General features: G+C 46.5%; 1 protein-coding gene across 1 annotated transcript in view; it reads right to left on the reverse strand.

Annotated features, from left to right (window-relative positions):
• The window catches only part of MLPH (melanophilin), a 29268-nt gene that overhangs the window by 11063 nt on the left and 5261 nt on the right, over positions 1-12944 (reverse strand). Inside the window, exons 4-9 of the mRNA XM_064452149.1 lie at positions 11610-11648; positions 10396-10493; positions 9236-9364; positions 7568-7760; positions 6067-6227; positions 1469-1552 (exon numbers count right to left, since the gene is read on the reverse strand). Coding sequence (XP_064308219.1) covers positions 1469-1552; positions 6067-6227; positions 7568-7760; positions 9236-9364; positions 10396-10493; positions 11610-11648 — 704 coding nt within the window. The remainder of the gene's footprint in view (positions 1-1468; positions 1553-6066; positions 6228-7567; positions 7761-9235; positions 9365-10395; positions 10494-11609; positions 11649-12944) is intronic.

Consider the following 12944-nt stretch of genomic DNA (forward strand, 5'->3'; position numbering starts at 1 on the left):
CCATTTTCCCCACACACAGAACTTACCTGTTTTACCCTGTGGAAAACTGCCTCCCCAGCCCTACCCCCTGCCCCCCCCCCCCCCCCCCCCAGGTGTTCATGGGGGATTTGTGGCCAAAAATAACCTTATTTTCCTTAGGAAACACAGAGACCCAAAGACATGGTCCACCAGGGTGAGGGAAGCAGGAGTGGAGCCTCTAGGTAATCTTATTTGTGATAAAAAAAGATGCAGCAGGTTTTCCTGCAGAATAGGTGGTATATTTAAACCCAGCCCTGCTATTAAGTGCAATTCATGGTACCTACAGAAGAATCCTGTTAAAATCCTAGGTGCTGGAAGGGATCTCCAGAAGTTACTGAACTTGCTGTCCCTTGCATTAAGACGAGAATACAATTATCTATGTCATACCTGATGGGTTTTTGTCTAAGCTGTTCTTAATGACCTTGAACAATGGCATCTGCAGCAGGCCATCTTTCTCCCAGGCAAACTTTTCCCAGGCTCTGCTATTATTTCTGCTAGAAAGCGTTTCTTAGCAGTTAACCTCAACCTGTCCCGCAGATATTTGGACCTGTTGGCTCTACTCTGATCTGTCCTAGACACGGGAACAAAGCATGGAAACCTGCAAATGTACACATCTCCTACTCCCTTGGTCAGATTTACTGACAGAAACACTGAATGGGTACAGACATGGCCATCACCATTAAGAAATTTAGAAAAAAGAAGCAATTGCATTGTTTTGTCTATGCCTAGGGGACCTCTCTGTAATTAACACTGTCCATTCTACCAAGCCGTCAGTCACCAGAGCAGCACATGGTGATGGGTTCACACAAAGGAAGAGTACATGGTCTAAAATTAGAAAGCCAAAATCAATGGTGAATGACCTAAGTATTCACAGAATCTACATCGCTGTCCAGGTTTAACGTAATTTAGCTGTTTTCTTCCAAGTTTGATGACAAGGAAAGATAAGGGCAGCTCAGAAGAGTTACAGTAATCCTTCTTGACTCAGATCTCCTATTCACAGTAACCAGGTGACTTCCTCATATGTACTAATTGATTCTCCCACGATTTCAAATGAGCCGTCACAGCTCTGCAGAGGTACTGACACCCACTTAACAATACTCCTGAAACTAACATTTCATAGAGTATCAACCTGAAATCCAATTTTCCCTGTGCAGAAGAGGCAAAGAAGGCACTAGCTTGCACAGGGGCCTAAATACCATAGGTTAAATTTGCTTCTGTTTCTGTCCTGCCATGCAATGTTTTGAAGGCACTTCATCACCTGAACCTAGAGGAGAGCCTCCAAGGCCAAAACAGAGGGTTAACATCAAACCACCTGAGCCATTTTGCCTATCCAGCTTTCTCTCTGCAATGCTGGCTGTTTCAGAGCAGCCCCTCTGATGACAAGGGGAAGGGACCAGCACAGCCCACGCTTTCTCACTGCAGAGGGAGTGCCCTGGCTTTGCCCGGTTACCTCATCAGAGTGCACCAGGATTTTTTCCTCCAAGCGGTTCAGCATGCGTTCAATTGTGGACATGCGTTTGTTGAGCTCATGAATCTAGAGGAAAGGAGAAAGAGAGAAAAGAAGTAGAGAACAGACCAGCCACCACTGCCAGCACAGTGAGAAAACCGTGCAATCAGCAGAAGAAAGCAAGCAGCAAGTGGACTGAGTTAAAAAACATTAAAAAATAATTCTTTAAAAAATGGCCCTGGATACCCTGAAGAGCTCCAGGAGGTGCATGGCCTCTCCTCGAATCTGGAAAACTCAAAGCAATGCTGAGTACCCAGCAATTCCCACCGAAGCATCAGTGGTAGTGAGCATAAAACCACATCGCTGACCCCTTGTCCAGACAAAAGCACCAGGCTGTAACAAAGCCATCTATCTTGCATGCTGCCCCGAATTCAAGTCAGCTTTGATTTTCCCTTCCTACTAACATGTTTTTCAAGCAGCTACTACCCCATCATCCCCCTGCCAATACAGGCTGGAAAGGAAGAGGGAGGAAGGTAAGAATTTCCCATGAAAGATTCCAGACAGAAAAACTAAAACTGAAAGTCTTCCCCAACACACTTTGAAATTTTCTGACTTGTCCATGCATTGATTTACCAAGATGCTTGCCCCTCTTTTCTCCTTCACTCTTCCAACTAAAAAGAGGGGCACAAAGGGAAGAGACGGGGGGAGAGAGACGGGGGGAGAGAGATGGGGGGAGAGAGACGGGGGGAGAGACAAACTCCTGAAAAATCAAAAAGAAGTTACTTTCTATGCTTAAGAGCCAAGACAAACTTTTGTGGTTAAATCACTGAAAACATTAAAAGGAAGCTTTTTTTTTTTCCATTTAGAAATCAAAGTTTTGCTTTCTTTAAAAAAAAATGTCTTTCTCCTTTGATCCAAACAAATAAAACACAAATGATGAGAAATATTGTTCATTTTATAACACTACCTCCCACATCACTGCTGTTGCAAGTGGCTACCTCCCTTTCAAAGGGGAATGAGCAGCAAATGCAGTAAGTAAATGCAGTAACAAAGAGATGTGAGGGCTTGGCTTTGTTTTTATAACATTTCCATCCTCTCACTTAGATTTTGTGCTTCCTAGTGTTCAATTAATTAGATCCTCACAACAGCTTGGAAAGATCGTATCCACTTAAGGCAAGATGAATATAAAAACCTGACACTCCGGAGAGCAGAGTGCTGTAATTACCATCCCGAACAGAATGCATCTTTAAACAGCATTAAACCCATAGGCAGGAAGCAATCCAATCCATCTCTATGTGGTTTCTCGGTGCTGTTTAAGGCCTGACTCTTGCATTGCTCCTGGTGACAACGAGAAGTCTGTGATGGGCGATCAGCTTCAGAGGAAGAGATGGTGATGAACTGAGCACCTGGCACCACCATGCCACCATAACACAGAGGTTCAGAGAGGTCAGAGCATAACGCACGGTCTGCTGTTGATGGGCTACAGGGATAGGAGTGAAAGATCTTTCATTCTCCTTCCCAAGCAAGGATGATTTTAATGCATGATCGTCACCCTATTAGGGTGCATCGCTATCAGGGGCTGGACCACCCTGGCACTGCTTTCCACAAGACAAAGGCTGGCAAATGCTGCTCTGTATTAAAATGTTGAAAGTGAAGAAACTTAAAACACAGCCCATAGGAGGACATCAATTAGGGCAAACTATCACTTGCTGCTGGAGAGGGAATACAGGTTACTCCAGCAGAGGTGCTGCCCCCAGTCTCTCAAATTGCCAAGACCTCTGACAGAAGCTTTATGTAAAGAAGAGGAACCAGATGGCATCAAAGCTTCAGGAATCCAGAACCACTGAGCTCCCTTGAGGTACAACAGAATGGCGTTTGGGGAGAAACTTGTTAAATTGGTGCTATTCCTTGTGGCTTGGTCCTGTACCTACCTGGCTTCTAAACACCTAAAGGCAAAGACCTGCACAGTTACCAATTCAGGGCTTCTTTTTTTATGTCTTATCAGGTTTAAGGGGATTTTTAAATAGGTTTCTTTGGGGGGATGGTTTGTTTGTTTTTTAAATTTTGTTCAAGCACCTTCAACTCCTGGAGTCACAGGGCTAGGGAACAGCCTCTGCTTTTGCTACTGGAAAAGTTAAGTTTCTTGTGTTTGGGACTGAACAGTGTATCCTCTCTAGAATTAGAGCAAAAGTGATTTTCAGATCAAACATATTTTGACAAACTTGCACCTAAGGCAGTTTTAGGAAAGAGGGTTTTCATCTGTGGGGTCAAAGTGATACAGGGCAAAGAGTGGAGCTCTCCACCTCTTGAAACCTTCAGATGTCAACAAGGTATTTTGAACATTGGTTTTGAAGCCAGGCTATGGGATTCAATACAGGGTTAGCAGGAGTTAACAAACATGCTTCTGGACCCTACACCCCACAGGCCAACATCTTGAATCTCCAAAGGGCACGGCTTCTGAGAAGTGCAGTGCCAGGGTGGCCAGTCGTATTCAGCCATCCTCACTGTCCCCAGGGATATCCCATGAGAGGCTGGAATACCCCAGAAGCCCTGATGATGATTACATGACATACCCTGGAAGTGCCTGTAAGCAGCTCAAGAGGCACCATGTTGCCACTCAGGACAATGGAGTCCTCTGCTCGCTGTCCCAAATTGCTCCTGGCCTGTCTTTGCTCCCCCTCTCTGCCCTCAGCTCCTCCATCTCCTCCAACCCTAGGACAAGAGGATGCACACCAGCCTCTTCTGAACCTCTTCCAACTCTGCCAATGCAACAGAGCTGGCTAGCATCGAAATCCGGATGTTCTTGCCTTCTCTCTTCTTTGGGATTGTACCTGGCCTCTCCGTGGCCAACAGTGACAGTGATGCATGCACGCATCATTCTGAAGTTAATGGTCCAGCACAGAGCTGGGTCTCTTCCTGCTGGTTGTGGAGGAGGCTCTGTGGGAGTGTGGTTGCTAGCTGTAAACCCATCAGCAGCACAAAGGGCAGGAAGGATGAAGAGCCATTTAAGCTAATGAATGACATTGGCATAAGAGCAAATGGGGTTAAATTGGGAGTGAGAAGATGTCTTAACCATTAGAGAGACAAAGTTCCACAGCAGCCTTCGTACTGGTGTGATGGAGCAAACCACAAAGCATGCCAGACGGCCCTGAAGCGAGAGCTTGCCTAGCTGATGAAGGAAGTCATCTGAAGCATTGGTAGGAATTTGGCCCCGTTTCCCCACTGCAAAGCACAGTGCACATTTCATGCCTAACGTACCGTGGCCTCATTAAGGACACCCAGTCCATGGTTCTTCCATTTACTGCTGACTGAAAAAGGAATGGCATTTACTAATTAAAACATGTGCTGAGAGAAGTAAAAGGCTTCCGTACAGAGGCACAAGAAGTGTGGTGCTGAGGGATGGTTGTGGTTACAGATCCCCCCACCGATTACCCAAAGGGGGGTTCCAGGACATGCAAAATTACCAGCTGTGAGCAGAAACAAGCAGTGGGCTCTCCCTGTGTATCTGTATAGTCAAACATCACTGCACATTTTGCAGCTTAAGAGGTCTGAGGAATGCTTTTTACCATTCCCACCACCCACCATTCACAAAGGTGGCATCAGGAACTGCAGGTCCTTGCTTGACAATTAAAACACAAGCTCACAGCCTTTTTGACGCCCTTCTCTAGACTGTTCCCCGTATTATCATCATTCAGGAGAGATACATAACAGGTCGTCTTGACCCAGTCCTACTGGGGCAAGAACACTACACACTGCAAAGGAAGAAAAGGATCTTGATGCTTATTAAATATGCCTCTCCAAACCTTGGTCTGATCATAAAGCACCAGCGCATTCAACTGAAGAAAGCCTTTTTGGGGACACAGAAAACAATAGGTAACTCACAGATTAATAAGGACAGGCTGGAAAGTTAACAGCAATGAAGGCAGACTTGCTACTGTGACAGCAGCATGGGCAGAGTGAAGCACCAGTGCCTGATTTTCTCTTTGCCACATGTGTGGAAGTGGAAGGGCTGGAAGGAGAACCTGGGAGAAGAAGCACAGAGGTCCAGAGTACTTCTGCATCATCCTAAAAATGCAGAGAAAAGCTTATTCTTCCTCACCTTAACAAACGAAGGAGCCTTAAGCACACCTTCCCAGGTCTCAGCCCTGCTCCCGTCTCACAAACACCTTGGCAGGTCTCTTACAACACAGAGGGCAGGACATGGGCTGGGCATTCCTCTTGCTGGTGGCACGCAACCATGATGTGACACCTAGATGAGCCAGCTCCTAGGTCGTCCCACAGGCTCACTGTATTGCTTTGGCAATGCAAAGTGGCTACACTCCCAGCTTCTTCAGTTCCTGAGCTGAAGAGGAGGAGAGGGGTCTCGAGCCTACAGAGATCTGGGACACACACTGCTCCCTCTTCGACCCACACATAGGAAGCATGGCCATCAAACTGCCCCTGTGCATCCTGGCTGAGAGACCGGTTTGCCACAACTGCTTCTCTTCTCCTCTGAACCACCTTGCACCATCCTGCACCTCGCAGATAACAAGTACCATTTATGGCAAAAGAGTCTTGGCCACAGACTTTGTCTCGTAAGAGGTTCAACAGCTGTTTGGTACCTGATTCCCAGAGTGGCCGACGTTCTCCTGGGAGGAAGCTCTGTTCCGGCGTTTTGTGTGATGGGGCGCGTAGACAGGAAACTGGGCTCCCTTCACGTCCTCATCAGAGGTGTCCGTATCTGCAGAGTACTGGGACAGGGGCTGCTCATTCCAGGGGCTGCCTTTTGAGAAAGAAGGCTTCAGCACAAAGGTACAAGAGATTCACACCCCTGAGTTACTTCCTGGACATTGGCCCCACCCTTAAGACAAGCAAATAATGAAGCACTTCTCCAAATCACACTTTCTGTCATTGCAGAGATGCTTCTGCAAGAGACGCTAAGATTAAGGATGGCTATGCTGTGCCAGGCTGCAGCTCCATCCACTGTGGCAGCGCAGCACCTAGCTCAGCAGGATCCCACACAGCACTGCTGAGATAGCAGGGGGCACAAGGAGGATCATCCTTGCTCTGTCATGCCCCAGACAGCCAGGCCCCTCACCAAAAACTGCTATTGCCTTCCCAATTTTGTTGTAGCACAGATTTGGACGCTGCCCTTCACGCATTGTTCAGGTGCTGGGAGAGGTTTGTCTCAGACTAGAGAGGCATTTAAAGAGTGGAATTTCTCCTTTTCAAAGAGGAATTTCAAATGAGACAAAAACAATGAGAGAAAATGGAATTAACAAGCCAGGGGACCATGCTGCTGTGTTGCTCCAGAGGGACTCAGATTAGGAATTTAAACAGTGCACAGTAGGGTTTATCCAGTGTTTCCTAGCGCCCTGAAAATCAAGCACTTGAAAATACAACCAAGCAGTTGGAGACCCAGAAGGAGATATATATATATACACACACACATATATAAATATATGTTCTACAGCTGCATACGCACAAGCCAGTTCCCAACCCTCCTGGATCTGCTATCACAGCAGGAAAAACAATAGTAGTAAAAGGCAAATTCTGCACCGTCATTTGCTAGGGTATTTATAGACTCATGAAACCACAGATCTTGCAGCCTGCCGGTGCACCCTGCCCAGCTACAAAGATGCTGCTTAGCAACCCCCAGTGCTTCCCTCTAGTTCCTGTCCAGTCTCACTCCAGTTCAAGTCCCCTTAAAACTCTAAAATTTCTGCACCTGCAACATCCTTTGGCAAAAAGTTCAATTCATCTGTTGCTGCCTGCAGGACACCCCATTGTTTCTAGTCTGGCTTCCAGTACTGTCATATGATTGTACCTAGTTCTTACTCTGGACAAGACATCCAGGTGTGAAAGGGCTGGACACCTTAAGAACAACCCTTTGGCTTTGAGAAATGAGTTTGTTGGGGACAAACCCAGCCCATTACAATGAAATAACCTCAGCCAATTCTCTCATTAAAAAAAAAAAAAAATCACTTTTGCAGATGGATATTTTGTCTTGACACTCCAGCCTTTTAGTGGCTAAAACAAAACTCGAAGACATTTTCATTTTGGTCCAACTCTTGCAGCCACTTTTCCCCAGGATACAAGAGGAGCCTGGACAGAGACACCTACCAGGTTTTACATTTCTTTCCAGGCTCCTTCTCCGTGAATTGACGGTGAGCCGAATCTCTGTGCTGAAGTGCTTCTCTGGAGGGCTTACACCCGGTCCCTTTTCCTGCAAGACGTGGTGGAAGACCAGATCTGCCTCTGCAATCCTGGACTCCTGGGAGGCACCTTCGGCTGAGTTGGGGAAATCTGGGAAGGGCTGAGAGATGAGGATTGCTGCTGAGCAGCTGTCTGCAAGGTCTTGCTGCCACTCCTGACCTTCACTAATAGCTCCTAGCTTTATCCTCCAATACATGCATGGATTGACTTTTTATAATGCCAATTCCTAATCCATTTTAAAGCCTTACTTACCTTGCTGATGAACGCTGAGCAGTACTTCTCATCGCTACCAGAGGGCACTGTTAATTTTTACAAGAACTAGGCACGGAGTCCCTATAGCTAGGCTGCAAAAACTTGGTCTTTTAAAACACCATGCCCTTTCCCTTATTCAAACAATAGCTACCTTCTGCCCCTCGAGTAATCTGTAACCAATAAATCTAATTCAGGTGATCTTGACAGAGGCCAGCCCTCCGTAGACTCATGTTGAATTCTGCTGCATAAAGACAGGCTTAGATAAAGAAAGAATGAATCTACTTCTTTGCCCAAAATTCTTATCAATTTACATGGGACGGTGTGAATTGTTTGGTTTTCTTTTTTTGGGTTGGTGGCTTTTTGTTTTGTTTTTGTTTAAAAGAAAACCTAAACCAAAAAAACCCCAACAACAATCCCAAACTTTGTTACACATCTCAGCACATCCTAGTTCTACCCAGGGGTACTGTTCAAAAAAATTAAGCTCCTTTAAAATTTTAAGTGAAATTTCAACAGAAAAGGCAGACAGGAGCAGGCCACAAAGCTTGATCTGAATCATCTTAAGCTGGAAGATCTTTTGCCACATCCAGGGCAGCCCTGTTTGCATTGCTTCCCAGAGCTGGAAGGTGGTGATGGCTGATCCCAAGCCCTTGCTGGGATCATGGGGCGTACTCACTGCAGTCACTCGTGCTGGAGCTGCCCATGGGTCCTGCTCCTGGTTAGGACCTCCTGATACTAAGACACATATAATCTCCTATATAGACATAACCAGTGTTCATGCCGTTTTTGTTCTCCCCTCTGGCTGATGGGGACCCCAACCCCAGAGGTGCTGTCCCTGCAGTCATGCTGGCTCTGAAGGATTCATCTTCTCAGTTTCAAGAGGGTAGTGTGGTCCATGAAGCTGCCAGCCAGCTACATCCCTAGTGCCACCACGTGGCAAAACCAGCCCCAAACTGGATAGGATGATGACAGAGGAGTCTGGCTTCATTTCATCCCTTCAGTGCTGAACCTCCAAAAGCCCACTGGAAACTAGCATGTCCCATAGCCTTGGGACGACACAAGAAAACTGTTGTCTGCAGAGGAGTTCTTGTTATCTCATCTAGCCACTTATCCTCGCTTCGGTCAGATGTCCTACTCCTGACTCAGCCTTAGGCAAAACACTTGAAATGGGAGAAGAGGTAGCACGTCGGGCTATGGGAAGTGAGGATCGGGCTACGGGAAGTGAGGATCGGCACCATCACCTCTCAACACCAGCTGAAGGAGGAGGTAGCAGAGGTAGCAAGGAAGAAGATGAGAGGAAAGCAATCCCCAGCACTCTCCCAGTACCTGGAAAGCATCCGGACTGCTGGCTGCTGGAGAGAGCTGCACAGACTGGCGGCGAGACTGAGCAGAGTACTCCGAGTCCAGTTCAAAATCAAAGGGATGGACAGACAGCAGGCGCTTTGTCTTGTGCATCTTAGCATAGGAAGTGTAAGAAAGGAAAATTCAGCATAAAACACAGTTGACCTTGAAGAAAGGGGGAGAGAGGGCCCTTGTCTCCTTAGTTTGCCTGAGTTTGCACAGTCCAAAGCAGCGCTCCTGCTTTTTGCAGAGAAAATTTGGGTCTGACATTGTCCTGCTTGCAGGGAGCCAGGCATATACGGCTGGATGTGCTTATACTGGAGTAAAGGAAAAGTGGGTTCCTGATTTCCACAGTGTCTGGCTCAGGACTGTGGCCATGAGCAGACAGAGAGAAGCTCTATCCTGGTTTATAAAGGCACTAGGGGAAAGCTGAGCCACGTTACAGCTCAGAGACAGATCCAGGAGATGCTTTTGAGTCCTGAAGCATATTCCCACCTTCAGAAAAAGGATGCTGTGGGCAGATCTCCCCAAATATTTGGGAGGTCTTAGCTGCCTTGGGGTAGGAACAGCTTGGACAACCCTCTAAGACTTCAGAAGCAGATCAAAATGAAGTATCAAGTGTGTGAAATGCAGCACATACCCATAGCCACAGGCTGAGATGTTACGTATGTAACCGTACCAGCATTTCAAACACACTGGCAGATTTCACACATGCTTCAAGGACAAATACACTTCCCATCAGGCTGCTTAATCTGCATTTCAATCCATACACATAGTCCCAGAAAAAAATGAGAGATAAATCAATGAACCCAGCTGTGCTTTGCTACTCTACCAGGTACCTCTTCTAGTAAAAAAACCAGGCGGGTGCTTATTATATAGTTAGGAGCTGGGATGCTTATACTAATTGGGGTCTTCCTGAGTGTCAAGAGCAGGTCTTTCTTCCAGAGGGCAAGTATCTGTGATTCTACTGACCTGGTTGTTTCTACACAAACTGGGAGAGGGGCTGATCTCAGAAAAGAAAAACAGAGAGAATGGCCCAGTTTTGAACATGGCACAGAAGGCCAGTACCACCACCACCCAAGGCATACCAACAGCAGCTGAGGGCACAGAGTGAGGCAGAAGAGGCCCCAGAATGAAATGCTTACTCTGCTGTAGCACTCTGCTTCAGCTCCATGAAAGACATCGTCTTCATCATCGCTGTCCTCCCCCCCAGTGCCACCGCTGGTGAGTATCTGGCATTCACCTGCAGGGAAGACAACAGCGTGCTGTGCGTGGGCAGCTCCTGCACTCCTGCACCCTGTTCCTGGAGGAGGTAAGTCCCCACCGTGATGGTCACACCAATGCACCTGTAGGTGAGGCCATGCTTCTTGTATGGGATGAAAAGTTCCAGATTAGAAATACCTCCCAAAATTTGTTTTCTTTTTTAAATTTTTGCATACTACACCATGGCCAGTAGGTTGCACAAGTAAAGGGAAGAGCACAAAGGATGGGAAGGGACAGGAGCACCTTAAGGTAGCTCTGGTGCTGCAGCTGGCATGCAGCGACCACAGCCTAAGGTCTGTAGGGTAGAAGATCTTTGGGGTACAGTTCCTAGGCAATACTGCAGATATCCACCAGTAGCACTTGATTTTGCAAAAGCTTGGCTGGCCTCTTGTTGATTCTCCTTCCAGCTGTGCACCAGCTCAGATGAGGACGTGATGACTGCAGGAAGATGGAGGACACCTGCACCACAGAAAGTACGCCAGGGTCCACCTGGGTGACTCCAGTGTTTGAAGACACTACAGCTCAGCCCAACACAGCTCTGCCTCTCCTATTCCTGGTTCCCATCAGCCAGCCAGCTCTGCTATTTATCAGTGACCTGTTCCTTTTTGGGTCCCTGCCTTGGTACCCAGGTCACTGCCAAGCCCAGCAGCACATTGGGAAAGCACAAATGCCAAACCAAGTCCAAAGTCAAGGTAGGCAAAATGCTCTTTCCTATATCAAATGGCAAGGTGCCGTCAATCTTTCCTGCAAGGGCTCCTAAGGAACGCAACCTGAAGACACAAATTCAGTGGGTTCCTTAACTTTAAACATGTGACACAGGTGCACTGGGATCATGAGTACTTGCAAGCTTCAAGTTTGGCATGTAACTGAAAGCCCTATTGTATCTGAGTCTACCCTTGGATACTCCAGGGGTACCTCAGCGCAAGAGATGAGCATTACAGTCCACCTCCACCACAGTGGAGAGACATCCTCCCTGTTCCAGCCACACCAAACAGTGCTGGAGTGCCTGTAGCCAGGGGGTGTGAAGAGAAAAAGACGTTGGAAACCTCTCTTGAACTGCAAGCTGCATGCTGCAATTCTTTTTTTTTCTACTTACTGTTAATGTCTGGCAGGCTGTAAACTCTGTCATGAAGACCTAAATGAAAAGAAAAATGGTGGTAAAAAGTAAACACATTTTCTCCAGATACCTCACAGAGAACAGGCCTCAGAGCCATGGTTAACTGGAGTTCTCATTCTCTAGCTGTCACAAGGCACAATCATCAAAAAGGCTCTTTAGAGAGAACAAAACAGACAGTTGGAGACAGGACTTGACTTTTAAAAGTCAAAGAGCTTATTGCCACCCCTTCCGTCCTGGTGCGATGTGCCTGGGAGTGCAGCAGCAGGGGGAGGCACAGCCAACAGCAGACGGCCACGCAAAATGCAATGGTCTCATGTCATTCTACTGTACCTCCTGCAACCAGAGATACATCCCACAAGTTGATTCTTGCTTGTTCAAGGGTCAAGCCAGTTCACTGGTGATAATGAAGGAATAACATCAAAGTCATCTCTTTTTGAAAAAGGTATCAGAATCTCAATTTAAAAAAGCCTAAAGCACTTATCCTCACACTTGGTTAGGTTTTCTCTCAGATGGTCCTTTCTGCTGGTCTGATGCATTTTCAGATCGAATGCTGCATAAATCATCTCTCAGTCCATTAATTTTATATTCAATGCTACTACCCTCCATGCTCTTTCTGACATTTCTGCCATGAGTGGTCTGGATAAAAGAACTATTGGTACAGTTGAATCAGCTCATGTCTATTGTATTTGTGCAAACTTTTTTTCTGGCTTCTCAAGATGGGAATAAAATCCACATTGGTTTACCAAACGCAATAGGCAAAGAAGTGCAGCAGTTTTAGGGATGGCAACTAACAGCTGCCCAGTAAATGATACCATATTAACAATAGATTTCAGCATGTGTTTATGCAGTGTTGAACCAATCCCAGAAACACTGAAGATCTTCAAAGCTCTGAGGAACATAGCTATGGTGACAGGTTACTCACTAATTTTGACACAGTATTGTCAGTGCCAGAGCATCATCACATTGGCTGTAAAAATCGTTAGGTCATTGAAAAAAATGAAAGCTGGCTTTATCCAGCCAGCTGGATGTTTTGGACCTGCAGATTAAACTTGGGTTAATTTCACAAGCTCTCCCCTGTGATAAAAAGACCTAAAAGAAAGGAAAACAAGAGCTGCAACTCTTACATGCTTAGAAACTGAAGGACATGAGACTTTTAAAACTAAGCATGAGATATTCTCAAGCCTGTGGTAAAACCTTAAACCTTAACAGAGGAAAAAATATCCACCAAGAACATCTGCTCTGCTGCTCCCAGTATGAACACACCACTCCGAACCTCTGCTTCGTCCCCAGAATGTTTTGCACAGCCTTGAAACC

Source organism: Phalacrocorax carbo, chromosome 5 (genome assembly GCF_963921805.1).
Source record: "Phalacrocorax carbo chromosome 5, bPhaCar2.1, whole genome shotgun sequence".
NCBI lineage: Eukaryota > Metazoa > Chordata > Aves > Suliformes > Phalacrocoracidae > Phalacrocorax > Phalacrocorax carbo.